Source organism: Peromyscus californicus, unplaced genomic scaffold, assembly GCF_007827085.1.
Source record: "Peromyscus californicus insignis strain IS unplaced genomic scaffold, ASM782708v3 Scaffold_4__1_contigs__length_199733344, whole genome shotgun sequence".
NCBI classification, from domain to species: domain Eukaryota; kingdom Metazoa; phylum Chordata; class Mammalia; order Rodentia; family Cricetidae; genus Peromyscus; species Peromyscus californicus.
The window spans coordinates 116,684,378-116,711,442 of NW_026294562.1; the positions used below are offsets into that span (position 1 = coordinate 116,684,378).

Sequence of the window (27,065 nt, forward strand, 5' to 3'; positions counted from 1 at the left end):
CAATGCATTCAAGGCAATTCCCCACTTTCCCTTCTATCAGGTTCATTTTATCTGTTTTTGTTGTTGCTGTGGTTGTTGTTGTTCATATTGTTGATGAGGATGATGTCTTCAATCCACTTGGAATTGACATTTTTACAGAGTGATAAATGTGGGTGTATTTGTATTCTGCTACATACAGACATCTAGTTTGACCAGCACCATTTGTTGAAAATGCTGTCTTTTTTCCAGTGTGTGTTTCTGGCTTCTGTGTCAAAAATCAGATGTCCAGCCAGGCAGTGGTGGCACACGCCTTTAATCCCAGCACTCAGGAAGCAGGGGCAGGTGGTTCTCTATAAGTTCGAGGCCAGCCTAGTCTCCAAAGCAAGTTCCAGGAAAGACGCAAAGCTACACAGAGAAACCCTGTCTCGAAAAACCAAAAAAAAATCAGATGTCCATATGTATCTGAACTTATATCTGGTCTTCAATTAAATTCCAATGATCAGTATCTGTTCTTATGCAAATACCATGTGGTTTTAATGATTATAGCTCTGTAGTACAACTTGAAACCAGTGATGCTGAACTCTTTTACTGTTCAGGATTGTTTTTGCTCTCTTGAGGTTATTATTTGCCCATATGAAGTTGTGAATTGTCCTTTCAAGGTCTGTAAATAATTGTGTTGGAATTTTTATGGGGACTGCATTGAATCTGTAGATCACTTGTGGAGGATGACCATTTTTACTATGTTAAACCCACCAGTCCATGAACATGGGAGATCTTTCCATTTTCTTATTTCTTTTTCAATTTATTTCCCCAAAGACTGAAACTTTTTTTAATTTTATAATTTAATTTAATTTTACATATCAGCCATGGATTCCATTGTTCTCCCCCCTCCTGCCCTCCTCCCTCCTTTCCCCCAGCCCACCTCTGTAGAAGTAGCCATCTTACTAAATAAGAAACACAGAGCCAATGCAAAGATGAAAGCCCAAGAGGTCAGAGCTAAGAGCTTTACCCTTCACTGCTGTAGCTATCCTCTTCAGCCAAGAGACCTACTTCCTGTGTGTTTGTCTTTATATAGACTTTCTGTTCTGCCTTCTCATTGGTTGTAAACCCACCACATGACCACCTGGTCACTGCCTGTCTGTACAGACCTCCAGGTCTTCTATGGTTGGTATTGAGATTAAAGGCGTGTGTCTCCAATGCTGGCTATATCCTTGACCACACAGAGATCTACCTAGATTTGCCTACCAAGTGCTGGGATGAAAGGTGTGTACCACCACCACCCAGCTTCTGCGATGGCTTGCTATTACCTCTGACACCCAGGCAACTTTATTTATTAACATACAAATAAAATCACATTTCAGTACAAATAAAATATCACCATACACCCCCCATTCCCATCTCGTCCAAGGCAAAGACTCCCCTGAGGATTGAGTTCAACCTGGTAGATTCAGTCCAGGCAGGTCCAGTCCCCTCCTCCCAGGGTGAGCCAAGTGTCCCTGTATAAGCCCCAGATTTCAAACAGCCAACTCATACACTGAGTACAGGACCCGGGCCAACTACCTGGAGGTCTGCCAAGCAGATCAAGCTAATCAACTGTATCACTTATCCAGAGGGCCTGATCCAGTTGGGGGCTCCTCAACTATTGGTTCATAGTTCATATGTTTCCATTTGTTTGGCTATTTGTCCCTGTGCTTTTTCCAACCTTGGTCTCAACAATTCTTGCTCATATAAACCCTCCTCTTTCTCGCCAATTGGACTCCTGGAGCTCCACCTGGGGCCTAGCCATGGATCTCTGCATCCAGTTCCCTCAGTCATTGGATGGGGTTTCTAGCACGACAATTAGGGTGTTTGGCCATCCTATCACCAGAGTAGGTCAGTTCGGGCTGTCTCTCCACCATTGCCAGTAGTCTATTGTGGGGGCATCTTTGTGGATTTCTGTGGACCTCTCTAGCACTTTGCTTCTTCCTATTCTCATGTGGTCTTCATTTATCATGGTCTCTTATTCCTTGTTCTCCCTCTCTGTTCTTGATCCAGGTGGGATCTCCCACTCCCCTAAGCTGTCTTCCCCTCGACCCTTGCCCTTCATTACCCCCACTCACATCCAGGTTGTTCATGTAGATCTCATCCATTTCTTTGTCATTGTGCAATCCCTGTGTCTTTCTTGGGCTCCTGTTTTCCAGGTAGCCTCCATGATGATGTGAGTATCAGTCTAGTCATCCTTGTTCCACAACTAGTATCCTCCTATGAGTGAGTACATACCATGTTTGTCTTTCTGAGTCTGGGTTACCTCACTCAGGATGATTTTATCTAGATCCATCCATTTGCCTGCAAACCTCATGATGTCATGGTTTTTCTCTGCTACATAGTACTCCATTGTGTATATCTACCACATTTTATTTATCCAATCTTCAGTTGAAGGGCATCTAGGTTGTTTCCAGGTTCTGGCTATTACAAACAATGCTGACATGAACATAGATGAGGAAGTGCCCTTGTGGTATGATTGAGCATTCCTTGGGTATATACCCAAGAGTTGTATAGCTGGATCTTTGGGGAGATTGATTCCCAATTTTCTAAGAAAGCACCATATTGATTTCCAAAGTGGTTATACAAGCTTGCATTCCAACGAGCAGTGGAGGAGAGTTCCCCTTGCTCCACATCCTCTCCACCATAAGGTGTCTTCAGTGTTTTTGATTTTAGCCATTCTGACAGGTGTAAGGTGGTATCTCAGAGTCGTTTCGATTTGCATTTCCCTGATAATTAGGGGTGTTGAGCAGTTCCTTAAATGTCTTTCAGCCATTTGAGTTTCCTCTGTTGAGAATTCTCGGTTTAGTTCTATAGGCCATTTCTTAATTGGAATGTTGGGCATTTTGATGTCTCATTTCTCGAGTTCTTTATATATTCTGGATATCAGTCCTCTGTCAGATGTGGGGTTGGTGAAGAACTTTTCCCATTCTGTAGGCTGTCGCTTTGCCTTGTTGACCTTATCCTTTGCTCTACAAAAGCTTCTCAGTTTCAAGAGGTCCCATTGATTGATTGTTTCTCTCAGTGTTTGTGCTACTGGTATTATATTTAGGCATCTCCTATGCCAATGCTTTCAAGACTACTTCCTACTTTCTATTCTATCAGGTTCAGAGTAACTGGATTTATGTTGAGGTCTTTGATCCACTTGCACCTAAGTTTTGTGCATGGTGACAGATATGGATGTATTTGCAGCCTTCTACACGTTGATATCCAGTTATGCTAGCATCATTTTTTGAGGATGCTTTCTTTTTTCCATTGTACAGTTTTGGCTTCTTTGTCAAAAATTATATGTTCATAGGTGTGCGGATTAATGTCAGGGTCTTCAATTCGATTCCATTGGTCCACAATTCAGTTTTTATGCCAGTACCAAGCTGTTTTTATGACTATAGCTTTATACTAGAGCTTGAGGTCAGGGATTGTGATGCCTCCAGAGGTTGTTTTATTGTACAGGATACTTTTGGCTATCCTGGGTTTTTTGTTTTTCCATATGAAGTTGAGTATTATTCTTTCCAGGTCTGTGAAGAATTGTGTTGGTATTTTGATGGGGATTGCATTGAATCTGTAGATTGCTTTTGGTAAGATTGCCATTTTTACTATGTTAGTCCTGCCTATCCATGAGCATGGGAGATCTTTCCATTTTCTGACGTCTTCTTCAATTTCTTTTTTCAGGGACTTAAAGTTCTTGTCATATAGGTCCTTCTCTTGCTTGGTTAGTGTTACCCCAAGGTATTTTATATCATTTGTGGCTATTGTAAAGGGTGATATATCTCTGATTTCCTTCTCAGCCTGTTTGTCAATTGTATATAGGGGGGCTACTGATTTTTTTGAGTTGATCTTGTATCCTGCTATGTTGCTGAAGGTGTTTATAAGCTGTATCAGTTCCTTGGTGGAATCTTTGGAGTCACTCAAATATACTACCATGTCATCTACAAACAGGGAAAAATTGACTTCTTTCTTTCCAATTTGTATCCCCTTAATCTCCTTATGTTGTCTTATTGCTCTGGCTAGAACTTCAAGTACTATATTGAATAAGTATGGGGAGAACAGACAGCCTTGTCTCATTCCTGTTTTTAGTGGAATTGCTTTGAGTTTCTCTCTATTTAATTTGATGTTGGCTGTTGGCTTGCTGTAAATTGCCTTTATTATGTTTAGGTATGTTCCCTGTATTCCTGATCGCTCCAATACCTTTATCATGAAGGGGTGTTGGATTTTGTCAAATGCCTTTTCTGCATCTAGTGATATGATCATGTGGCTTTTTTTCTTTGAGTTTTTTTATATGGTGTATCGCACTGATGGACTTTCATATGTTGAACCACACTTGCATCGCTGGGATGAAGTCTACTTAATCATAGTGGATAATTGTTTTGATGTGTTCTTGGAGTCTGTTTGCCAGGATTTTATTGAGTATGTTTGCATCAATGTTCATGAGGGTGATCGGTCTGTAGTTCTCTTTCTTTGTTGTATCCTTGTTTGGTTTAAAAATCAGGGTAATTGTAGCCTCATAGAAGGAGTTTGGTAATGTTCCTTCTGTTTCTATTGTGTGGAACAATTTAAAGAGTATTGGTATTAACTCTTCTTTGAAGATATGGTAGAATTCTGTGCTGACACCTTCTGGTCCTGGGCTTTTTTTGTTTGGGAGACTTAATGACTGATTCTATTTCTTTGGGGGTTATTGGCATATTTAAATAGTTTATCTGGTCTTGATTTAACTTAGGTATGTGGTACCTATCCAGAAAATTATCCATTTCTTTTAGATTTTCCAGTTTTGTGGAGGAGAGGTTTCTGAAGTATGACCTGGTGATTCTCTGGATTTCCTCATTGTTGTTATGTCCCCCTTTTCATTTCTGATTTTGTTAATTTGGATGCACTCTTTCTCCTGTCTTTCGTTAGTTTGGATAAGGGCTTGTCTATCTTGTTGGTTTTCTCAAAGAACCAACTTTTTGTGTCATTAGTTTTTTGTATTGTTCTCTTTGTTTCTATTTTATTGATTTCAGCTCTCAATTTGATAATTTCCTGGCATCTATTCTTCCCGGGAGACTTTGCTTCTTGTTGTTCTAGAGCTTTCAGGTGTGCTGTTAAGTCACTAGTGTGAGATTTCTCCAACTTCTTTATGTGGGGATTTAGTGCTATGAATTTTCCTCTTAGTACTGCTTTCATAGTGTCCCATAAGTTTGAGTATGTGGTGTCTTCATTTTCGTTGATCTCTAGGAAGTCTTTAATTTCTTTCTTTATTTCTTCCTTAACCCATTGATGATTCAGTTGAGCATTATTCAGTTTCCATGAGATTGTAGTTTTTTGTAGTTTTTGTTGTTGTTGAAATCTAACTTTAAACCATGGTGGGATGAGAGAATACAGGAGGTTATTCCAATTGTTTTGTATCTGTTGAGATTTGTTTTGTGGCCAAGTATGTGGTCGACTTTAGAGAAGGTTCCATGGGGTGCTGAGAAGAAGGTATATTCTTTTTGTTAGGATGGAACATTCCATAGATATCGATTAAGTCCATTTGAGTCATGACATCAGTTAAGTCCTTTATTTCTCTGTTAAGTTTCATTTTGGGAGATCTGTCCAGTGGTGAAAGTGGGGTGTTGAAATCTCCCACTATTAATGTGTGGGGTTTTATATGTGGTTTAAACTTTAGTAATGTGTCTTTTACATATGTGGGTGCCCTTGTGTGGAGCATAAATGTTCACAATTGAAACTTCATTTTGGTGGATCTTTCCTGTGATGAGTATGTAATGCCCTTCTTGATCTCTTTTGATTGATTTTAGTTTGAAGTCTATTTTGCTGGATATTAGGATGGCTACACCAGCTTGCTTTTTAAGACCATTTGATTGGAAAGTCTTTTCCCAGGCTTTTATTCTTAGGTAGTGTCTATCTTTGAATTTGAGGTGTGTTTCTTGTATGCAGCAGAAAGATGGATCCAGCTTTCTTATCCATTCTGTAAGCCTGTGTCTTTTTATAGGTGAATTAAGTCCATTGATATTAAGGGATATTAATGACCAGTGATTGTTCATTCCTGTTATTTTTTGGTGGTAGTGTGTGTGTACGTCTCTTCTTTGGGGTTTACTGCTGTGGCTTTATCTATTGCCTGTGTTTCTGTGGGTGTATCTGACTTCCTTAGGTTGGAATTTTCCTTCTAGTGCTTTCTGTAGGGCTGGGTTTGTGGATAAGTATTGTTTAAATCTGGCTTTGTCTTGGAATGTCTTGTTCACTCCGTCTATGATGACTGAAAATTTTGCTGGGTATATTAGTCTAGGATGGCATCCATGGTCTCTTAGTGTTTGCATTATATCTGTCCGGGTCCTTCTGGCTTTCAAAGTCTCCATTGAGAAATCAGGTGTTATTCTGATGGGTTTGCCTTTATAAGTCACTTGGCCTTTTTCCTTTGCTGGTCTTAATATTCTTTCTTTATTCTGTATGTTTAGTTGTTTAATTATTATGTGGCAAGATGACTTTTTTGGGGATTCTAGTCTGTTTGTTGTTCTATAGGCGTCTTGTATCTTCATAGGTATTTCCTTCTTTAAGTTGGAAAAGTTTTCCTCTATGATCTTGTTGAATATATTTTCTGTGCCTTTGAATTGGTATTCTTCTCCATCTTCTATCCCTATTATTCATAGGTTTGGTCTTTTCATGGTGTCCCAAATTTCTTGGACATTTTGGGTCATGACTTTGTTGGCTTTAGTGTTTTCTTTGACTGATGAATCTATTTCTTCTACTTTATCTTCAACACCAGAGATCCTCTCTTCCATCTCTTGCATTCTGTTGGTTATACTTGCATCTGAAGTCCCCAATCGTTTACTCAGATTTTCTATTTCCAGCATTCCCTCTGTTTGTGTCTTCTTCATTTTTTCTATTTCCCTTTTCAGGTCTTGGACTGTTTCCTTCATCTGTTTCATTGCTTTTTCATGGTTTTCTCTCAGGGATTTATTGTTTTCTTCTGCTTTATTTGTTCTTTCCTCTAGTTTTTTATAGCATTCTTCCCATTTTTGTTTGTCTTTTCCTCTACTTCATTTTTGATTTCTTCTATATAAGGCTCTAGCCTCTTCATGGTGTTATTCATAAGGTTGCTTTCTTCTGCTTCTTCCATTTTTTGATGTTCAGGTCTAGCTGTTGGACGAGGGCTAGTTTCTGATGATGCTGTATTGCTCTTCATTTTGTTGTATGTACTTCTGTCTTGATGTCTGCCCATCTCCTTGTGGATTCGTACTTGGTCTTATCAGTGCTCTTGGTCCAGACAGAGCTGAAAGATTCAGGAAGCCTCTCTCTCTTGTACAGATGGGAGCTCCAGGGAAGGATGGGAGCTGGGCGCTGGTCTCTAAGTCTCAGGAAGTGGCTGGGGTCTCGGGAGGATGGGTATGTGGGCAGGGCATGGAGATTGCAGGGTCTGCCTGGGGCCTTGGAGAAGGGGAACCTTCCCTGTGGGGGTGGAGGGGATCCTGCCCAATGGCCAGAACCTGGGGCCAAGTTGGGCAGGTCTTCCCCAGAATGGCTGGTTCCCAGGTATGGGATCTAGGGGCAGACCTTTCTGGGTCTGAGCCCAGGCACTCACCTCTTGTCCAGATGGGAGGTCGGGGGCATGATGGGAATTGGTGGCTCTTGTCCAGATGAGAGGTCTGGGGCAGGGTGGGAGCTGGGGGCTGGTCTCTAAGTCTCAGGATGGGGCGGATGGGCATAGGGGCAGGGCATGGAGATTGCAGGGTCTGCTGGTGGTCTTGGAGAAGGGAAACCTTCCCAGTAGGGGTGGAGGAGATCCTGCCCAATGGCCAGAACCTAGGACCAAGTTGGGCAGGTCTTCCCAGGAATGGCTGGTACCCAGGGATGGGATAAGGGCAGGCCTCTCTGGGTCTGAGCCCAGGCACTCATCTCTTGTCCAGATGGGAGGTCTGGGGCAGGATGGGATCTGGGGGCTCTTGTCCAGATGGGAGGTCCAGGGCCAGTGTTTTTAATAGATATAAGGAGAGTGGGCAACCTTGTCTTGTTACTGATTTTAGTGGAAAATTTTTCAATTTCTTTCCATTAATTTAAATATTGGCTATAGGCTTACTGTAAATTACCTTATTATGTTTAGGTGTGGCCCTTATATGCCTAATACCTTCAGGTCTTTTATTATGAAGGAATATTGGATATTGTCAGAGGCCTTTTGTGCATCTAATGAGATAAACCTATGGTTTTATTTCTTTCAGTTTATTCATATAGTGGGTTACAGTTACTGATTTCCCTATGTTGAAACATCTCTGCATCTCCTGGATGAAAGCTACTTGGTAATGGTTAATAATCTTTTTTATATGTTCTTGGATTTGGCTTGCATGTATTTTATTGAGTATTTTTAAATCTATTTTTATAAGGAAAATTGGCCTGTAATTCTTTCTCTTTTTTGTTTTTATTTTATTTTATTTTAACTTATAATACAATTCAGTTCTACATATCAGCCATGGATTCCTTTGTTCCCCCTCCCACCCTCCTCCTCTTCCCCCCAGCCTGCCCCTTTTTCCCACCTCATCCAGGGCAAAGCCTCCCCCGAGGACTGAGATCAACCTGGTATACTCAGTCCAGGCAGGTCCAGTCCCCTCCTCCCAGGGTGAGCCAAGTGTCCCTGTATAAGCCCCAGGTTTCAAACAGCCAACTCTTGCAATGAGCCCAGGACCCAGCCCGACTACCTGGATGCCTCCCAAGCAGATCAAGCTAATCAACTGTATCACTTATCCAGAGGGCCTGATCCAGTTGGGGGCTCCTCAACTATTGGTTCATAGTTCATATGTTTCCATTTGTTTGGCTATTTGTCCCTGTGCTTTTTCCAACCTTGGTCTCAACAATTCTTGCTCATACAAACCCTCCTCTTTCTCGCCAATTGGACTCCTGGAGCTCCACCTGGGGCCTAGCCATGGATCTCTGCATCCAGTTCCCTCAATCATTGGATGGGGTTTCTAGCATGACAATTAGGGTGTTTGGCCATCCTATCACCAGAGTAGGTCAGTTCGGGCTGTCTCTCCACCATTGCCAGTAGTCTATTGTGGGGGTATCTTTGTGCATTTCTGTGGGCCTCTCAAGCACTTTGCTTCTTCCTATTCTCATGGCAGCACATATACTAAAATTGGAACGATACAGAGAAGGTTAGCATGGCCCCTGTGCAAGGATGAGATGCAAATTCGTGTAATTCTTTCTTTATTGACTCTTTATTTGGTTTTGATATCAGGGTAACTGGATTCATGAATTGGGCAATGTTCCTTCTGTTCCAATTTTGTAAAATAATTTGGAAAAGATTAGAGTTAAGTCTTTGACAGTCTTGTAAAATTCTATGCTGAAACCATGCAGCCATGAGTTTTTTGTTTGTTTTGTTTTGTTTGATTGCCGAAGTTTTTTTCATTTGGTTGGTTGGGTTTTTTGTTCTTTTAGTTTTGGTTTGTTTGTTGATTGATTGGTTGATTTGGCTTGAGTTTTTTCTCTTTCTTGGCTAGAAGAACTTTAATGACAGCTTTGATTTTACTAGATGTTAGAGGTTTGTTTAAATTGATAAACTGATCTTGATTTAACTTTAGTAAGCTGTATCTGTTGAGAGAACCAGCCATTTCTTTTAGGTTTTGCATTTTGGTGGAGTACAGGTTATTAAAGAATGTCTTCTGGAGTACAGGTTTTCCAGTTATTTACTTATGATTTTCTGATTTTCCTCACTCTCTGTGGATATGGCCTTATTTCTTTTTTTATTTGTTAATTTACTTATTCTCTCTCTGTCTATCTTGTTGACTTTCTCAAAGACCAGCTCTTTGTTTCATTGAATCTTTGCATTGTTCTCTTTGTTCCTATTTTATAGATTTCAGCCTTCAGTTTGATTATCTCTTGCCATCTACAACTCAGGTATGATTATATCACTGTGTTATAGAGCTTTCAGGTGTGCTGTTAAGTGGATAGTATGAAATCGCTCCGATTTCTTTATGAAGGCATTTACTGCTAGGAACTTTCCTTTTTGCTGCACTTTCATAGTGCCGCATAGGGTTTGCTGTGTATTCAGTTTCACTGAATTCTAGGAAAATTCTAATTTCTTTTCTGATTCCTATCTTGACTCATTTCTCATTCAGTAGAGAGTTGTTCAGTTTTCATGAGTTTGTAGGCTTTCTGGTTTGTTTGGTTTTTTTCTGTTGTTGATTTTCAGATTTAATACCTGGTTGTCTAATAGACTACATGAACTTATTTCAGTTTTCTTCTCTCTGTTCAGACTTGCTTTGTGTCTGAATATTGGTGAAATTATTAAGGCAACTCCACGGAGTTAAAAGGGAGGTTTATTTTGTGGGGTAACTCACAAATGAAGGGATAGGACAGGGTCTGGGAAAGGTGTAGCACAGTCCGGCAGTGTTCTCTGGGGAACTCTGCTCCGTCTACCTCCAGCATCCAGAGTCCAGGAACCAAGAGGGAAGACATCCGTATCTCCAGTCTTCAGGGTCCTCTCTCGGCCCCGCCTTGTAGGCATGACAGTTACCCAAGCCTCAATGAGGGTTGGAACTTCCAGATCAAAGATGGAATGGCTACCCACTACATCTGAATATGTGGAAATTTTTGGAGAAAGTTCCATGAGGTGTAGAGTATCGAAGAATTCTTTTGTGTTTGTGTGAACTGGTCTTGAATTAACAATTAGGTCCATTTTGTTTATAATGTCTCTTAGCTCCAGTATTTCACTGTTTAATTTTTGTCTGGAAACCATTCATTGGTGAGAGTGGAGTGTTGAAGTCTCCCACTATTCATCTGAGAGGACCAATGTATATTTTAAGCTGTAGTGGTGTTTCTTTTACAAACCTGGGTGCCCTGGTATTTTTGGCATAAATGTTAAGAATTGAAATGTCAACTTATTGGGGTTTTTTCCTTTTTTTTGAGTCTGTAGTATCTCTCTATCTCCTTTTATTATTTTTTGTTTGAAGCTTATTTCATTAGATATTAAAATGACTATATCTGCTTGAGTGTTAGAGGTACATCTTCTTGGATTATCTTTTCCCAACTCTTCACCCTGAGGTTATGTCTTTCTTCAATGTTAGGGAGTATTTCTTGGATGCAACAGAAGCATGGATCCTGTTTAGACAGCCATTGTGTTTGTCTGTGTATTTTTATTGGGGAATTGAGAGCACTGACTTTGAAATTTCAATTACCAATGATTGTTGATTCGTGTGATTTGCTGGGGGAAAGGAGATCGGTGAGAGAGCAACAAAGAGAGAGAGACAGAGAGACAGAGAAGAGAGAAAGAATCCATTCTTTTAATTTTTCTGCTGTGAAACTATTTTCTATGATTTGATTTGTGTTCTTAACCTCTTTAGTTATGATTTTTCCTTCTAGCATCTTCTGTACAACTGGATTAGTAGATAGATATTGGTGAAATTTGACTCCTTCATGCAATATATTATTTTCTCCATTGATGATGGGTGAAAGTTTTTTGGATGGTATAGTAGTCTGGACTGGCATATGTGGTATCTGTCTGGGATGTTTTGTCTCTCAGAAACTCCATTGAGAATTTGGGTATAATTTTAATAGGCCTGTCATTATATGTTAATTGGTCTTTTCCTTGCCAATTTTGATATTCTTTCTTTGTTCTGTATGCTTCATGTTTCTGTTGTTATATGGAAAGGCACTATCTTCTCTAGTTTAATTTATTTGGTGTTCTCTACACTTCTCATACCTTTATAGTCATCTCTTTCTTTACATTAAGAAAATTTTTTCTATGATTGTGTAGAAAGTATTGTCTAGGCTCCTGAGCTGGGTTTCTTTTCCTTCCTATTTCTCTATTATTTTTAGACTTGATCATCATAATGTTCCCAATATCCTGGGTGTTTAATGTCAGGATTTTTTTCAGATTTAACAATTTCTTTCACATATGTATCCATTTCTATTATCATATCTTCAATGCCTTATATTTTATCACCCACCTCTTGTATTCTGCTAGTGAAGCTTTCCTCTATACTTCATGTCTAGTTTCTAAATTTTTCATTTCCACAATTTTCTCAGTTTGGGTTATTTTTATTGATTCTATTTCCATTTTCAGGTCTTAAACAATTTTATATATTTCCTTACACTGACAGCTTATGCTTTTCCATGTTTCTTTAAGGAATTCATTAATTTCCTCTTTAGGGACCTCCTTCAAATCCAAAAAGGCTATTTTAAGGTATTTTTCTTGTACTTTCAGATATGTTTAGATATTCAGGGCCTGCTGAGGTAAGATAGCTGGGCTCCAATGAAGACATATTGTCCTGGCTGTTGTTGATTGATTTTCATGCTGGCATCTTAGCATCTGGGTTTTAGGTGCTTAAAATTCTTGGTGCTGATGTTTGGATTTGTCTTTGTTGGCTGGTGTTTTTTTTTCCTTGGTTTCTGTTTCATCTCTGGATGTTCAGAGTGGGATGTCTGTGTGTTATCTGTGTGTTGCCTGGCCTGTTCAGCCACTTGGTGTTTGAGGCTAGGTAATTGGGATGAGTTGAGGAAAGGAAGTTTGGAGGAGAAGGACTTTGTGATCCACTGAGGACAGTATCAGACAGGAAAGTTAGAACACAGCAGGTTTCCAGCAACAGATCTGGGACTGAAACTAAAAGAATTGTATCTCAAGAGTATTAGGAAGAGGTAGTGAGTCTGTTTTCAACCTACTTGTTGACTTAGGAGGGGGTGGCACTTGAATTAGCAGAAGATTCCTACTAGAGTTGAAGGCTGGGATTCAGTAATGAATGGGGGGGCAGTTTAGGAAGGGATACCTTGTTGGACACACAGGAGGTGTGGACAGAGGTGAGGGAAGGCTGCAGAGGGCATTCTGTTGCAGCACTAGTGAGGAGAATGCAGGATTGTATCTAGGGGAACAGAGAGACAGAAGAAGGCCTGCCATAGCCTACCTAGCTTTCTGCAAGGTGTGCCTTCCATGTTTAAGCAGGGCATGCCTTCTAGAGTTGGGTGCTGTGATATGGGGATGAGCGAGGAAAGGGAGGTTAAGAAGCAATGGTCTATGACATCTATGGGAGATGTGGGTAGGAGGAGGGAAAACTGCAACTGGTGTTCTGGTGCAGCACCAGGAAGAAAACTGGAACTGGGTCTGGAGGAAAAGAGAAGCATAAGAAGGTACTGAAATTATGTTTTATAATATGATACATGTGTGTAAAGGGAGATTTTTCCAGTGGATCCATACTGTGAATCACTGCTGTTTTTGTCATATATGTTAAGCTTTTTATTTTAAAAATGTATCTGATTTTCCACAGACTCCGCCCTCGATATGCAGTAGACCTTGCAGTCCAGGATTCAGAAAATCTCCTCAGCAGGGAAATGCTGTCTGTTGTTTTGATTGTAACCCCTGTCCAGAAAATGAAATTTCAAACATGACAAGTAAGAATATAATTTACCAAAATAATCAACTGATTGTTTACTTTCTACCATGTATATATAGTTCTCAGAGATCTCTTTGGGGAAAAGGAAAAGATAAATGTCATTATAAACTTAAAGGAGTTAAGAACACTGCTATTTGAAATAATATACTCCTTGCTCATGTTATATACATTATGGTCTAATCATTTCAGAACAAGTAAATTAGTATTTTCTCATAGACATTTCTTTAGGGTATTAAATATTTCCTCGACATCTAATCTATATTTCAGAATTCAGAATATTGTAATAAATTGTATCTACTTTTAATTTTATTAAAGTTATAAATGCTATGCACCTGTCTAAGTTACAGTTTCTAAAGCAGTAAAGAGACACTATGACCATAGCAACTCTTACAAAGGAAAAACATTTAATTTGAGTGGCTTATAGTTCAGAAATTTAATCCAGTATCACCATGGTGGGACATAGTGGCACGTAGGCAGACATGATACTAGAGAAAGAGTTGGAAAATTACAACTTGATCCAAAGGCAACAGAAAATGAACAAGGTATCATACTGGGCCTGATAAAAGAGACCTCAAAGGTTACTCCCACATTGACACACTTCCTCCAACAAGGACACATCTAGTCCAACAAAGCCACACTTCCTAATAATGCTACTCCCTATGAGATTATGGGGGCCAATTACATTCAAACTACCACATTCCACTTGACCCCTGTAAGCTTGTAACAATATTGTAATACAAAATGCATTTAGTCCAACTTTAAAAGTCTCCACAATCTATCACAGTCTCAACTATGTTTAAAAGCACAAAATACAAAATCTCTTCTGAGATTCATGCTATCTCTTAACTATAATTCCCTATAAAATCAAAAGAAAAGTAAATCACATACTTCCAACATACAATAGCACAGGATATACATTACTATTCTAAAACATAGGAAAGGAAGCATAGTGAGATACTTCACCAACACAAAACCAAAAACCAGCTGGGGAAGTTCCAAACCATGTATTTCCATGTCTGATGTCAAAACACTCTTCAGAACCCAAACACCTTTCAGCTTTGTTGAGAGCAACACACTTCTCTCTTTTGTGCTGGTTCCAGAACCTGTTAGTAGGTTTCCTCAAAAGGTTCTGGCATCTCTGACATCTTGGGGTTTCCAAAGCAATCCAGGCTTCACCTTCACAGGTTCATACAATGGGCTCTCTGGGCCTCCATTCAGGGACACCCCTGACACATGCCTGGCCTCAGAAACAGTCCTTAATCATTGAGGAAGTTTCCATAATTCCTTTCTTCTATCCTTAAAACCAGAATCACGTGACCAAAGTTTCCCAGTTCTGCAACTTGCTTGGGCTGGAGCATGGTCTTCTTGTTCAATTACATCTTTATCAACTTTCTGTTTTCAATGATATCCTTCACTGCTTGAGCTTAGCTATCCTGAAACTGAATCTGCAGACCAGGCTGGCCTCAAACTCAGAGATGTGCCAACATTTTCCTATTGAGTGCTGGGATTAAAGGTATACACCACCACACCAGGCTCTAGGCTTTTCTTTAATTCCTTTTCACAAAATGGAAACTTGTCTGGGTGGGATCTTATCATGAGGTCACCACTCCCTTTATTCCAGTTCTTAATCAGTTGAACTCCTTAACACAGGACTTAGCTCCATTCCACTTCCTGGTGTTCCTTTTCTCCTCAAATTGTACATTCTGGATTTTATCTTGCTCACCTGCTCCTTTTCATTACAAATCTTCTGTAGAATTAACACTGATAACCACACATGGCAGTTTTGTGGTGCTTTTTGTGCTCTTTTCTCATTATTGGAATGTTTTGAAATTTCCTCTGCCAATAGAATAAATCCAAAACTCTTCACTTTAGTCTCAGGCAGACTCTTCAGACAAGGGCGAAAAGCAGCTGCATTCTTCACCAAAATATTACAAGAATGATGTCCAGGCCCTGTATTAATATTCTTCTTCTCTGAAACCCTTTGAGCCAGGCTGCCACCGTTCATCAAATGACATTCATCACCACTGTCTTCCATGCTGTCCATTAAGCAGCACTTAAAGCATTCTACTGCTTTTCTAATCTACGGTCCCAAGATCTATATTCCTTCAAAGATAAGTATGGTCAGGCCTATCACATCATTACCTCAGTCCCTGAGATGAACTTCTATCTTACTTAGGGTTTCTATTCCTAGGAAGAGACACTATGACCAAGGAAAATCCTATAAAGGAAATCATTTAATTGGAGCGGCTTACAGGTCAGAGGTTTAGTCCATTATCATCATGGTTGGACATGGTGGCATGCAGGTAGATATGGTGCTGGATAAGGACATGGTGCTAGAGAAGGAGCTGAGAATTATACACCTTGATCTAAAGGCAACAGGAAGTGAACTGGATGTCACACTGAGCCTGATCAAAGGAGACTTCAAAGCCCACCCCCTAGTGATACACTTCCTCCAACAAGGCCATGCCTGCTCCAGAAAACAAAGTCACACTTCCCCAAAGTGCCACTCTCTATGAGATTACAGAGACTAATCACATTCAGACTACCACAGCATCCATATTTTCCAAGTGTCACCCAATGTCTCTATCAAGAAGTGGATACTCAGTAATGCATCATATTTTAGAAACACATGTTTTATATTGTGTGCTGTGGTAAATCAATACAATCATTGGCAGGTTTCATTTTTCAGTAGTATTCTAGGTCACAGATGAGTTTGGAGGCCAACATATTAAACTCAGAATTAAATATTTTATTCTAATGATCATAACAAATATGAATGGAGAGTTTTTCAATTCAATATGTGGTGAAAACTCAATGTGAGTTTCATAGTAATACTGGAAATGATGTTATTGTTAGTGTCTGGAGTAACTGAAGGATGGAATTAATTGTGGTTGGAGTGATGAGAAAAGCTAAATAATAAACTTAAAATTTTATTTAAGAATAAGACCAAAATGTATATGGTTTCATATGATGTGAACAGAAGGATGGTGAAGAGGAAGTACATATTTTAAAAATTATACTGAATGTTAACATATTTGATTTTAGAACCCAATGAAAAGTACAAAAAGATAAACCAATTGAATAGAATAAGGCAATGAAAAGAAATTAATAAAATTATATCTATTCAAATGATTCTATAAAATATATATCTAATTCAATTAAAAGTTTGTTTATTGATGCTTGTGTTGGTCAAATACAAGGATAATAAACAGAGTTAGATTAAATTCCCCTTGTTCCTGTGTGTAATTTTTAAAGCTTTAAAATACAACATTTTATAACACATAATAATTTGAAATGGATATAAAAAGTTGAAGTATTTGAATATTTAGATTTACTAGTTTAGATAGCATTGTGCAGAGCAATCAGAGAGAATATAAAAACTGAATAAGAATGTACATCTTTCAATGAAGAGACTCAGTACTGGGAAGACACCATCACTTCTCAATATGACCTGTTGGCTCAGTGCAACTGAAAGAAAACTAAATGTTCTGCATTGTAAATTATAAACATATGAGTGGAAGGATGTCCTCAGCCCCATTCAGTACTGTCTTTCAAAATTATTTCCTTTATATATAGAATACCATCTTGACCGTGATATTTCTCAATGAATACGAAACTGTCATGAGACTTGGGCAGTCAAATCTTACAGAAATTAGTAAAACTGGCAAATAATATACCCTACCAAAATTCATACATTGAAACATAAGCCAAAGGTGATGATTTTGACATGCAGATAATTTACGTGGTAATTTGTTCATGATGTCTCTGCCTTCTTTGATATTAACAATGCTTTTGTTTGCTTCTTTTATTTTTAAAATTATAATGTAATTACATAATATTCCTTTCCCTATCCTTCCTCCAAAAACTGCCACACATGCCTCTTCCCTTTCTTTAAAGGTCTATCTTCTTATTAATTGATGCCACATAAAATATTTTAAGTATACATGTATTTCTTTATACAACCTGTCCAATATGTATAATATAACTCTTACATTTTCAGGACTGACAATTTTGTTATTCAAAGATAATCAGTTGGTGTGCACTTCTCTTTCAATATTTCTGCAGTTATATAACTGTCTGCAGTTCTCTACATATAGTTGCTGTCTGATGGTCTTTCTCCAACTATCTCTGTTATGTCTATTGTTTTTGTCCTTGTTCAGCTCATGTTTAAGCAGGCACATTAGTGAGACATTGTGGATGTTGCTTGTGATGTTCCTAGGAAACACAGACTCACATCAAACTCTGTGAAGTGGCTCTTATAAGTTTTCCAACCATCTTTCATGATATTTTCCATGAGCCTTAGTGATAGAATAGTGTTGTAGATGAATCCAATGGACTAGACCATAACTCTAGATTTTCATTTGTTGTGTTTTTCTCTAATGGTCTCTGTCTGTTCCAAGGTAAGTTTCCATGATGAGGAGTAAGGACTATACTTATGTGTAAAAGGACAAATATTTAAGATGACTTAGGGAATATACTGCTTAAGTAAAGTTCTTGTTGTAGGTTCTTTTCAAAAACATGAGGGAAGTTGAGATATTATGTCCAAGGAGTCAGAGGAGGCCATTAATGTGGGATCAAATTTGTGGCTGATGGACCATAAGATGCATGGAAGCAGCTCATTCTAAGTTCTTATTTTGCATACTAAACAAAATCATGAATAACAAAAGTATGCTTCCATGAATAATCCAATCCAAGTTATGTTGTTGCATAAATATAAATATTATGTGACAGTACATTATTGTTTTTGAAAACTACTAGGAAATTCATGAGTATGTATGATAAATATGAGCAAGGGCTTTCATAAAAATGATAAGTTTCGGAAATTGGGATAAAAACCTACAAATCAACCATATTTAGATTTCCATAAACCACAAGATGTAAGGCTAATTTATCTATGAATTTCCAAAGCATTAATATTTTGTATATTTTATACATAAAAATAGAAAAAAATTAAAACTGATAATAATGCCTTTCCTATACTAGATATGGATGAATGTGTGAAGTGTCCACCTGATCAGTATGCCAACGCATATCAAACTCACTGCCTCAAAAAAGTTGTAACCTTTCTGGCTTATGAAGATCCTTTGGGAATATCTCTGGTCTGCTTGGCTCTGTGCTTCTCTGCTCTCACAGCTGTTGTATTCTGTGTCTTCTTGAAGCACCAAGACACTCCCATTGTCAAGGCCAATAACAGAGTTCTCAGCTATGTCCTACTCATCTCCCTCATCTTTTGCTTTCTCTGTCCCTTGCTCTACATTGGCCATCCACATACAATCACCTGTATAATGCAGCAGACTACATTTGCAATTGTATTCACTGTGGCCACCTCTACTGTCTTGGCAAAGACTATTACTGTAGTACTGGCATTCAAGGTCACTGTTCCAGATAAAAGAATGAGGTCACTGCTGGTTTCAGGGGCACCTAACTTCATCATCCCTGTGTGCACCATGATTCAAATGCTTCTCTGTGGAATCTGGATAGGAACTTCTCCTCCATTTGTTGATGCTGATGTACACATGGAACATGGCCACATCATCATTGTTTGCAACAAAGGTTCAGTGATTTCCTTCTACTGTGTCCTGGGATACTTGGGCTCCCTTGCCCTGGCAAGTTTCACTATAGCTTTCCTGGCCAGGAATCTGCCTGACACATTCAATGAAACTAAGTTCCTGACATTCAGCATGCTGGTGTTCTGCAGTGTTTGGGTCACCTTTCTAGCTGTCTACCAAAGCACCAAAGGCAAGGCTCTGGTGGCTGTGGAGGTCTTCTCTATCTTAGCCTCCAGTGGAGGGCTATTTCTTTGCATCTTTGCCCCAAAATGCTACATTATTTTGTTAAGACCAAAGATAAATTCTTTTCACAAGTTCAGAGTCACAACTGCTAAATCTGAATATATTCATTAAGTTTATCTAGCTTATTTGCAGCTGTAAGCAAATCTAAAAGATTACAAAGCTGCTTTCTACTCATTAAATATTGTGTCAAAATACAAAGTTTCTCCATGTAAAATGTAGAAAATAAGATAAATAATAAAGTTTTATCAAATGACCAGGACCTCAGTTCTATGGATTAAACCTTGTGATTAAGCACATTCTGGTTTCATATTTGAAGGACTGTGGGCCTTTCATCAAATTCTGTGCTAAAATGTTGGGACATTATATGAAATCTTAAGGTTAGATAGGCTAGATGATCTATTAAGTGATCTAAATAGGGAGATCATTCTACTTCAATATTAATAGGAGCTAAGATTAGAGAAAGAGAAGAAGCAAAAGTAGTACTGATTAAATTACAAAATTAAGTGTTTCTATTCATTTCCTTTTTTTTAAATTTTCATATATATACATAATTTTTATTTTATAATTAACTTAATTTCACATATCAGCCACAGATTCCCCTGTCCTTCCTCCTCCCATCCCTCAGTCCTCCCCCCAATCCAACCCCCCATTCCTACCTACTCCAAGGCAAGGTCTCCCCTGAGGAATCAGCCCAGCTTGGTAGACTCAGCCATGGCAGGTCCAGTCCCCTCCTCCCTACACCAAGGCTGAGCAAAGTGTCCCAGCTTAGGCCCCAGGCTCCAAAAAGCCAGCTCATGCACTAAGGACAGGTCCCAGCTCCACTGCCTGTGGGCCTCCCAAACAGTTCAAGCTAATCGACTGTCTCACTTATCCAGAGGGCCTGGTCCAGTTCATTGGAGGCTCCACAGCCATTGTTCACAGTTCAGGCCTTCCCACCAGTTTGGCTATTTGTCCCTGTGCTTTTTCCAATCATGGTCTCAATATCTTTTACTCATACATTCCCTCCTCTCTCTCGCCAATTAGGCTCCCGGAGCTCCACCTGGGGTTCAGCTGTGGATCTCTGCATCTGCTTCCATCAGACACTGTTTCAATTCTGAACATTTTTGCCTACTATACATCCTCTCCAACACAGCCTGTCACTAGTGTTTTTGATCTTGGTCATTCTGACAGGTGAAAGATGGTATCTCAGAGTCATTTTGATTTACATTTCCCTGATAGCTAAGGATGTTGAATACTTCTTTAACTATATCTCAGCCATTTAAGATTCTTCTGTGGAGAATTCTCTGTTTAAATATGTACCCGTTTTTTAATAGGATTATTTGGTATTTTGTTGTCTAGTTTTTTGAGGTTTTTTATGTATTTTGGATATCAGCCCTCTGTCAGATGTGGGGTTGGTGAAGAACTTTTCCCATTCTGGAGGCTGTTGCTTTGCCTTGTTGACTGTATCCTTTGCTCTACAAAAGCTTCTCAGTTTCAAGAGGTCCCATTGATTGATTGTTTCTCTCAGTGTCTGTGCGACTGGTGTTATATTTAGGAAGTGATCTCCTAAGCCAATGCGTTCAAGACTACTTCCTACTTTCTATTCTATCAGGTTCAGAGTAGCTGGATTTATGTTGAGGTCTTTGATCCACTTGCACCTAAGTTTTGTGCATGGTGACAGATATGGATATATTTGCAGCCTTCTACACGTTGATATCCAGTTATGCCAGCACCATATTTTGAAGATGCTTTCTTTTTTCCATTGTACAGTTTTGGCTTCTTTGTCAAAAATTATATGTTCATAGGTGTGTGGATTAATGTCAGGGTCTTCAATTCGATTCCATTGGTCCACATGTCAATTTTTATGCCAGTACCAGGCTGTTTTTATACTGTAGCTCTATAGTAGAGCTTGAAGTCAGGGATCGTGATGCCTCCAGAGGTTATGCTATTGTACAGGATACTTTTGGCTATCCTGGATTTTTTTGGTTTTTCCATATGAAGTTGAGTATTATTCTTTCCAGGTCTATGAAGAATTGTGTTGGTATTTTGATGGGGATTGCATTGAATCTGTAGATTGCTTTTGGTAAGATTGCCATTTTTACTATGTTAGTCCTTCCTATCCATGAGCATGGGAGATCTTTCCATTTTCTGACATCTTCTTCAATTTCTTTTTTCAGGGACTTAAAGTTCTTGTCATATAGGTCCTTCATTTGCTTGGTTAGTGTTATCCCAAGGTATTTTATGTCATTTGTGGCTATTGTAAAGGATGATGTATCTCTGATTTCCTTCTCAGCTTCTTTATCCATTGTATATAGGAGGGTTACTGATTTTTTTTTAGTTGATCTTATATCCTGCTATGTTGCTGAAGGTGTTTATAAGCTGTATCAGTTCCTTGGTGGAATCTTTGGGGTCACTCAAGTATACTATCATGTCATCTGCAAATAGGGAAAGCTTGACTTCTTCCTTTCCAATTTGTATCCCCTTAATCTCCTTATGTTGTCTTATTGCTCTGGCTAGAACTTCAAGTACTATATTGAATAAGTATGGGGAGAACAGACAGCCTTGCCTCGTTCCTGATTTTAGTGGAATTGCTTTGAGTTTCTCTCTATTTAATTTGATGTTGGCTGTTGGCTTGCTGTAAATTACCTTTATTATGTTTAGGTATGATCCCTGTATTCCTGATCGCTCCAAGACCTTTATCATGAAGGGGTGTTGGATTTTGTCAAATGCCTTTTCTGCATCTAGTGATATGATCATGTGTTTTTTTTCTTTGAGTTTGTTTATATGGTATATTACTTTGACGGATTTTCGTATGTTGAACCACCCTTGCATCCCTGGGATTGAGCCTACTTAATCATGATGGATAATTGTTTTGATGTGTTCTTGGAGTCTGTTTGCCAGGATTTTATTGAGTATTTTTGCATCAATGTTCATGAAGGAGATCAGTCTGTAGTTCTCTTTCTTTGTTGTATCCTTATTTGGTTTAGGAATCAGGGTAATTGTAGCCTCATAGAAGGAGTTTGGTAATGTTCCTTCTGTTTCTATTGTGTGGAACAATTTAGAGAGTATTGGTATTAACTCTTCTTTGAAGATCTGGTAGAATTCTGCGCTGAAACCATCTGGTCCTGGGCTTTTTTTGTTTGGGAGACTTTTAATGACTGTTTCTATTTCCTTAGTGGTTATTGGACTATTTAAATAGTTTATCTGGTCTTGATTTAACTTAGGTATGTGGTATCTATCCAGAAAGTTATTCATTTCTTTTAGGTTTTCCAGTTTTGTGGAGTAGAGGTTTTTGAAGTATGACCTTATGATTCTCTGGATTTCCTCAATGTCTGTTGTTATGTCCCCCTTTTCATTTCTGATTTTGTTGATTTGGATGCTCTCTATCTGTCTTTTGGTTAGTTTGGATAAGGGCTTATCTATCTTGTTGATTTTCTCAAAGAACCAACTCTTTGTGTCATTAATTTTTTGTATTGTTCTCTTTGTTTCTATTTTATTGATTTCAGCTCTCAATTTGATAATTTCCTGGCATCTATTCTTCCTGGGAGATTTTGCTTCTTGTTGTTCTAGAGCTTTCAGGTGTGCTGTTAAGTCACTAGTGTGAGATTTCTCCAACTTCTTTATGTGGGCATTTAGTGCTATGAATTTCCCTCTTAGCACTGCTTTCATAGCGTCCCATAAGTTTGAGTATGTGGTGTCTTCATTTTTGTTGATCTCTAGGAAGTCTTTAATTTCTTTCTTTATTTCTTCCTTAACCCATTGGTGATTCAGTTGAGTATTATTCAGTTTCCATGAGATTGTAGGTTTTCTGTAGTTTTTGTTGTTCTTGAAATCTAACTTTAGACCATGGTGGTCTGATTGAACACAGGAGGTTATTCCAATTGTTTTGTATCTGTTGAGATTTGTTTTGTGGCCAAGTATGTGGTCGATTTTAGAGAAGGTTCCATGGCTTGCTGAAAAGAAGGTATATTCTTTTTTGTTAGAATGGAATGTTCTGTAGATATCGATTAAGTCCATTTGAGTCATGACACCAGTTAAGTCCTTTATTTCTCTGTTAAGTTTCGATTTGGGATATCTGTCCAGTGGTGAAAGTGGGGTGTTGAGGTCTACCATTATTAAGGTGTGGGGTTTTATATGTGGTTTAAGCTTTAGTAATCTTTCTTTTACATATGTGGGTGCCCTTGTGTTTGGAGCATAAATGTTCACAATTGAAACTTCATCTTGGTGGATCTTTCCTGTGATGAATATGTAATGCCCTTCTTGATCTCTTTTGATTGATTTTAGTTTGAAGTCTATTTTGCTGGATATCAGGATGGCTACACCACCTTGTTTCTTAAGACCATTTGATTGGAAAGTCTTTTCCCAGCCTTTTATTTTTAGGTAGTGTCTATCTTTGAATTTGAGATATGTTTCTTGTATGCAGGAGAAAGATGGGTCCTGCTTTCGTATCCATTCTGTAAGCCTATGTCTTTTTTTTTTTTTTTTTTTTTTTGGTTTTTCGAGACAGGATTTCTCTGTGTAGCTTTGCGCCTTTCCTGGATCTCGCTCTGTAGACCAGGCTGGCCTCGAACTCACAGAGATCCGCCTGCCTCTGCCTCCCGAGTGCTGGGATTAAAGGCGTGCGCCACCACCGCCCGGCCAAGCCTATGTATTTTTATAGGTCAATTAAGTCCATTGATATTGAGGGATATTAATGACCAGTGATTATTCATTCCTGTTATTATTTTGGTAGTAATGTGGGTGTACTTCTCTTCTTTGGGGTTTACTGCTGTGGTATTTTCTATTTCCTTTGTTTTCGAGGGTGTATCTGACCACCTTAGGTTGGAATTTTGCTTCTAGTGCTTTCTGTAGGGCTGGGTTTGTGGATAAGTATTGTTTAAATCTGGCTTTGTCTTGGAATGTCTTGTTCACTCCGTCTATGATGACTGAAAATTTTGCTGGGTATATTAGTCTAGGATGGCATCCTTGGTCTCTTAGTGTCTGCATTATATCTGTCCGGGTCCTTCTGGCTTTCAAAGTCTCCATTGAGAAATTGGGTGTTATTCTGATGGGTTTGCCTTTATAAGTCACTTGGCCTTTTTCCTTTGCTGGTCTTAATATTCTTTCTTTATTCTGTACGTTTAGTTGTTTAATTACTATGTGGCGAGGGTACTTTTTGAGGGGTCTAGTCTGTTTGGTGTTCTATAGGCTTCTTGTATCTTCGTAGGCATTTCCTTCTTTAAGTTGGGAAAGTTTTCTTCTATGATCTTGTTGAATATATTTTCTGTGCCCTTGAGTTGGTATTCTTCTCCTTCTTCTACCCTTATTATTCATAGGTTTGGTCTTTTCATGGTGTCCCAAATTTCTTGGACATGTTGGGTCATGACTTTGTTGGCTTTAGTGTTTTCTTCGACTGATGAATCTATTTCTTCGCTTGTATCTTCAACACCAGAGATCCTCTCTTCCATCTCTTGCATTCTGTTGGTTATACTTGCATCTGAAGTCCCCAATCGTTTATTCAGATTTTCTATTTCCAGCATTCCCTTTGTTTGTGTCTTCTTCATTTTTTCTATTTCCCTTTTCAGGTCTTGGACTGTTTCCTTCATCTGTTTCATTGCTTTTTCTTGATTTTCTTTCAGTACTTAATTGTTTTCTTCCAGGATTTTATTGTATTCTTCTAATTTGTCTGCCCTTTCCTCTAGTTGTTTATAGCGTTCTTCCCATTTCTTTGTCTTTTCCTCTACACAAGCCTCTACCTTCTTCATGATGTCATTCATAAGGCTGTTTTCTTCTGTTTCTTCCAATTTTTGATGTTCAGGTCTAGATGTTGGAGGAGGGCTAGGTTCTGGTGATGCTGTATTGCTCTTCATTTTGTTGTATGTATTTCTGCCTTGATGTCTGCCCATCTCCTTGTGGTTCGTTCTTGGTCTTATCAGCGCACTTGGTTCAGTCAAAGCTGACAGATTCAGGAAGTCTCTCTTTCTTGTCCAGATGGGAGCTCTCTTGTCCAAATGGGAAATCTGGGGCAGGATGGGAGCTCTTGTCCAGACAGGAAGTCTGAGGCAGGATGGGAGCTCTTCTTTCTCTCTCTCTCTCTCTCTCTCTCTCTCTCTCTCTCTCTCTCTCTCTCTCTCTCTCCCTCTCTCTCTCTCTCTCTCTCCTGCAGAAGGGAAGTCTGGGGCAGGATGGGAGTGGGGGCCAGTTTCTAAGTCTCAGGAAGTGGCTGGGGACTTGGGCAGATGGGCGTGGAGGCAGGGCGTGGAGATTGCAGGGTCTGCTGGGGGTCTTGGAGAAGGGGATCCTTCCCAGTGGGGCTAGAAGGGAACCTGCCCAGTGGCCAGAACCTGGGGCCAAGTTGGGCAGGTCCTTCCTGGAGTGGCTGGTGCCCAGGGAAGGGTTCCGGGCCAAGCCAGGGCACTCACCTCTGGTCCAGAAGGGAAGTCCGGGGCAGGATGGGAGCTGGGGGCCAGCATCTAAGTCTCAGGAAGTGGCTGGGGTCTTGGGCGGATGTGCGTGGGGCCGGGCGTTGAGATTGCAGGGTCTGTCAGGGGTCTTGGAGAAGAAGATCCTTCCCAGTGGGGCTAGAAGGGAACCTGCCCAGTGGCCAGAACCTCTGGTCCAGAAGGGAAGTCCAGGGCAGAATGGGAGCTGGGGGCCTGTCTCTAAGTCTCCTGATGTGGCTGGGGTCTGGGTCGGATGGGCGTGGGGGCAAGGCGTGGAGATTGCAGGTTTTGTTGGGGGTGTTGGAGAAGGGGATCCTTCCTGGTGGGGCTAGAAGGGAACCTGCCTGGTGGCCAGAACCTGTGTCCAAGTAGGGCAGGTCTTCCCTGGAGTGTTTGGTGCCCAGGGATCGGGTCTGGGCTGAGCCAGGACACTCACCTCTGGTCCAGAAGGGAAGTCTGGGGCAAGATGGGAGCTGGTGGCCAGTCTCTAAGTCTCAAAAAGTGGCTGGAATCTAGGGCGGAGGGGCGTGGTTGCAGGGCGTGGAGTTTGCAGGGTCTGCTGGGGGTCTTGGAGAAGGAGATCCTCCAGTGGCCTGAACCTGGAGGCAAGTTGGGCAGGTCTTCCCTGGAGTGGCTGGTGCCCAGGGATGGGGTCTGCGCTGAGCCAGGACACTGACCTCTGATCCAGAAGGGAAGTCCGGGGCAAGATGGGAGCTGGGGGCTGGTCTCTAAGTCTCCGGATGTGGCTAGGGTCTCGGGCAGATGGGAGTGGGGGCAGGGCATGGAGATTGCAGGGTCTGTCGGGGGTCTTGGAGAAGGGGCTCCTTCCTGGTGGGGATAGAAGGGAACCTGCCCAGTGGCCAGAACCTGGGGCCAAGTTGGGCAGGTCTTCCCTGGAGTGGCTGGTGCCCAGGGATGGGGTCCGGGGCAAGGAAGGGCACTCACCTCTGGTCCAGAAGGGAAGTCGGGTGCAGGATGGGAGCTGGTGGCCAATCTCTAAGTCTCAGGAAGTGGCTGGGGTCTCGGGCGAATGGGCGTGGGGGCAGGGCGTTGTGATTGCAGGGTCTGCCAGGGGTCTTGGAGAAGAGGATCCTTCCCGGTGGGGCTAGAAGGGAAACTCTGGTCCAGAAGGAAAATCTGGGGCAGAATGGGAGCTGGGGGCCAGTCTCTAAGTCTCAGGAAGTGGCTCTAAGGTCACTTTTTTCTGCTACTTCTACATTGTGATGTTCAGGTCTTGCTGTTATAGATGGGCTAGGTTCTGATGATGCCATATTGCTCTTTATGTTATTGTATATGAGATCTTCACTGGCATCTACCCATCTCTTCCTCAAATAGGTGTAAGAGGTGCCTCTGTCTGAGTTAGCTGCTATTGGTCCAGTCTGTGCTTGCTGTGTCTGTGTCTCAGGGGCCCACTCTAGGGTCAAACTTAGCTCTTGGTCTAGTTGGAACTGGCAGATTCTATACATTAGGGAGCTGCCCTTGGTCCAATCCAAGCTGGTTGTTTCTATGGCTCAGAGAGCTGCTCTTGATCT

At 40.2% G+C, this 27,065-nt stretch overlaps 1 protein-coding gene and 1 non-coding gene across 2 annotated transcripts in view; both read left to right on the forward strand.

The window, feature by feature from the left end:
- The window catches only part of LOC128093872 (vomeronasal type-2 receptor 116-like), a 39,100-nt gene extending 19,857 nt beyond the window's left edge, over positions 1-19,243 (forward strand). The window contains exons 5-6 of the mRNA XM_052711730.1: positions 13,215-13,338; positions 18,324-19,243. Coding sequence (XP_052567690.1) covers positions 13,215-13,338; positions 18,324-19,243 — 1,044 coding nt within the window. The remainder of the gene's footprint in view (positions 1-13,214; positions 13,339-18,323) is intronic.
- Positions 9,065-9,168, forward strand: LOC128095744 (U6 spliceosomal RNA). Its single transcript, XR_008213356.1, has one exon. It is a non-coding gene; the product is annotated as a U6 spliceosomal RNA (small nuclear RNA).
- Positions 19,244-27,065: the final 7,822 nt, after the last annotated feature.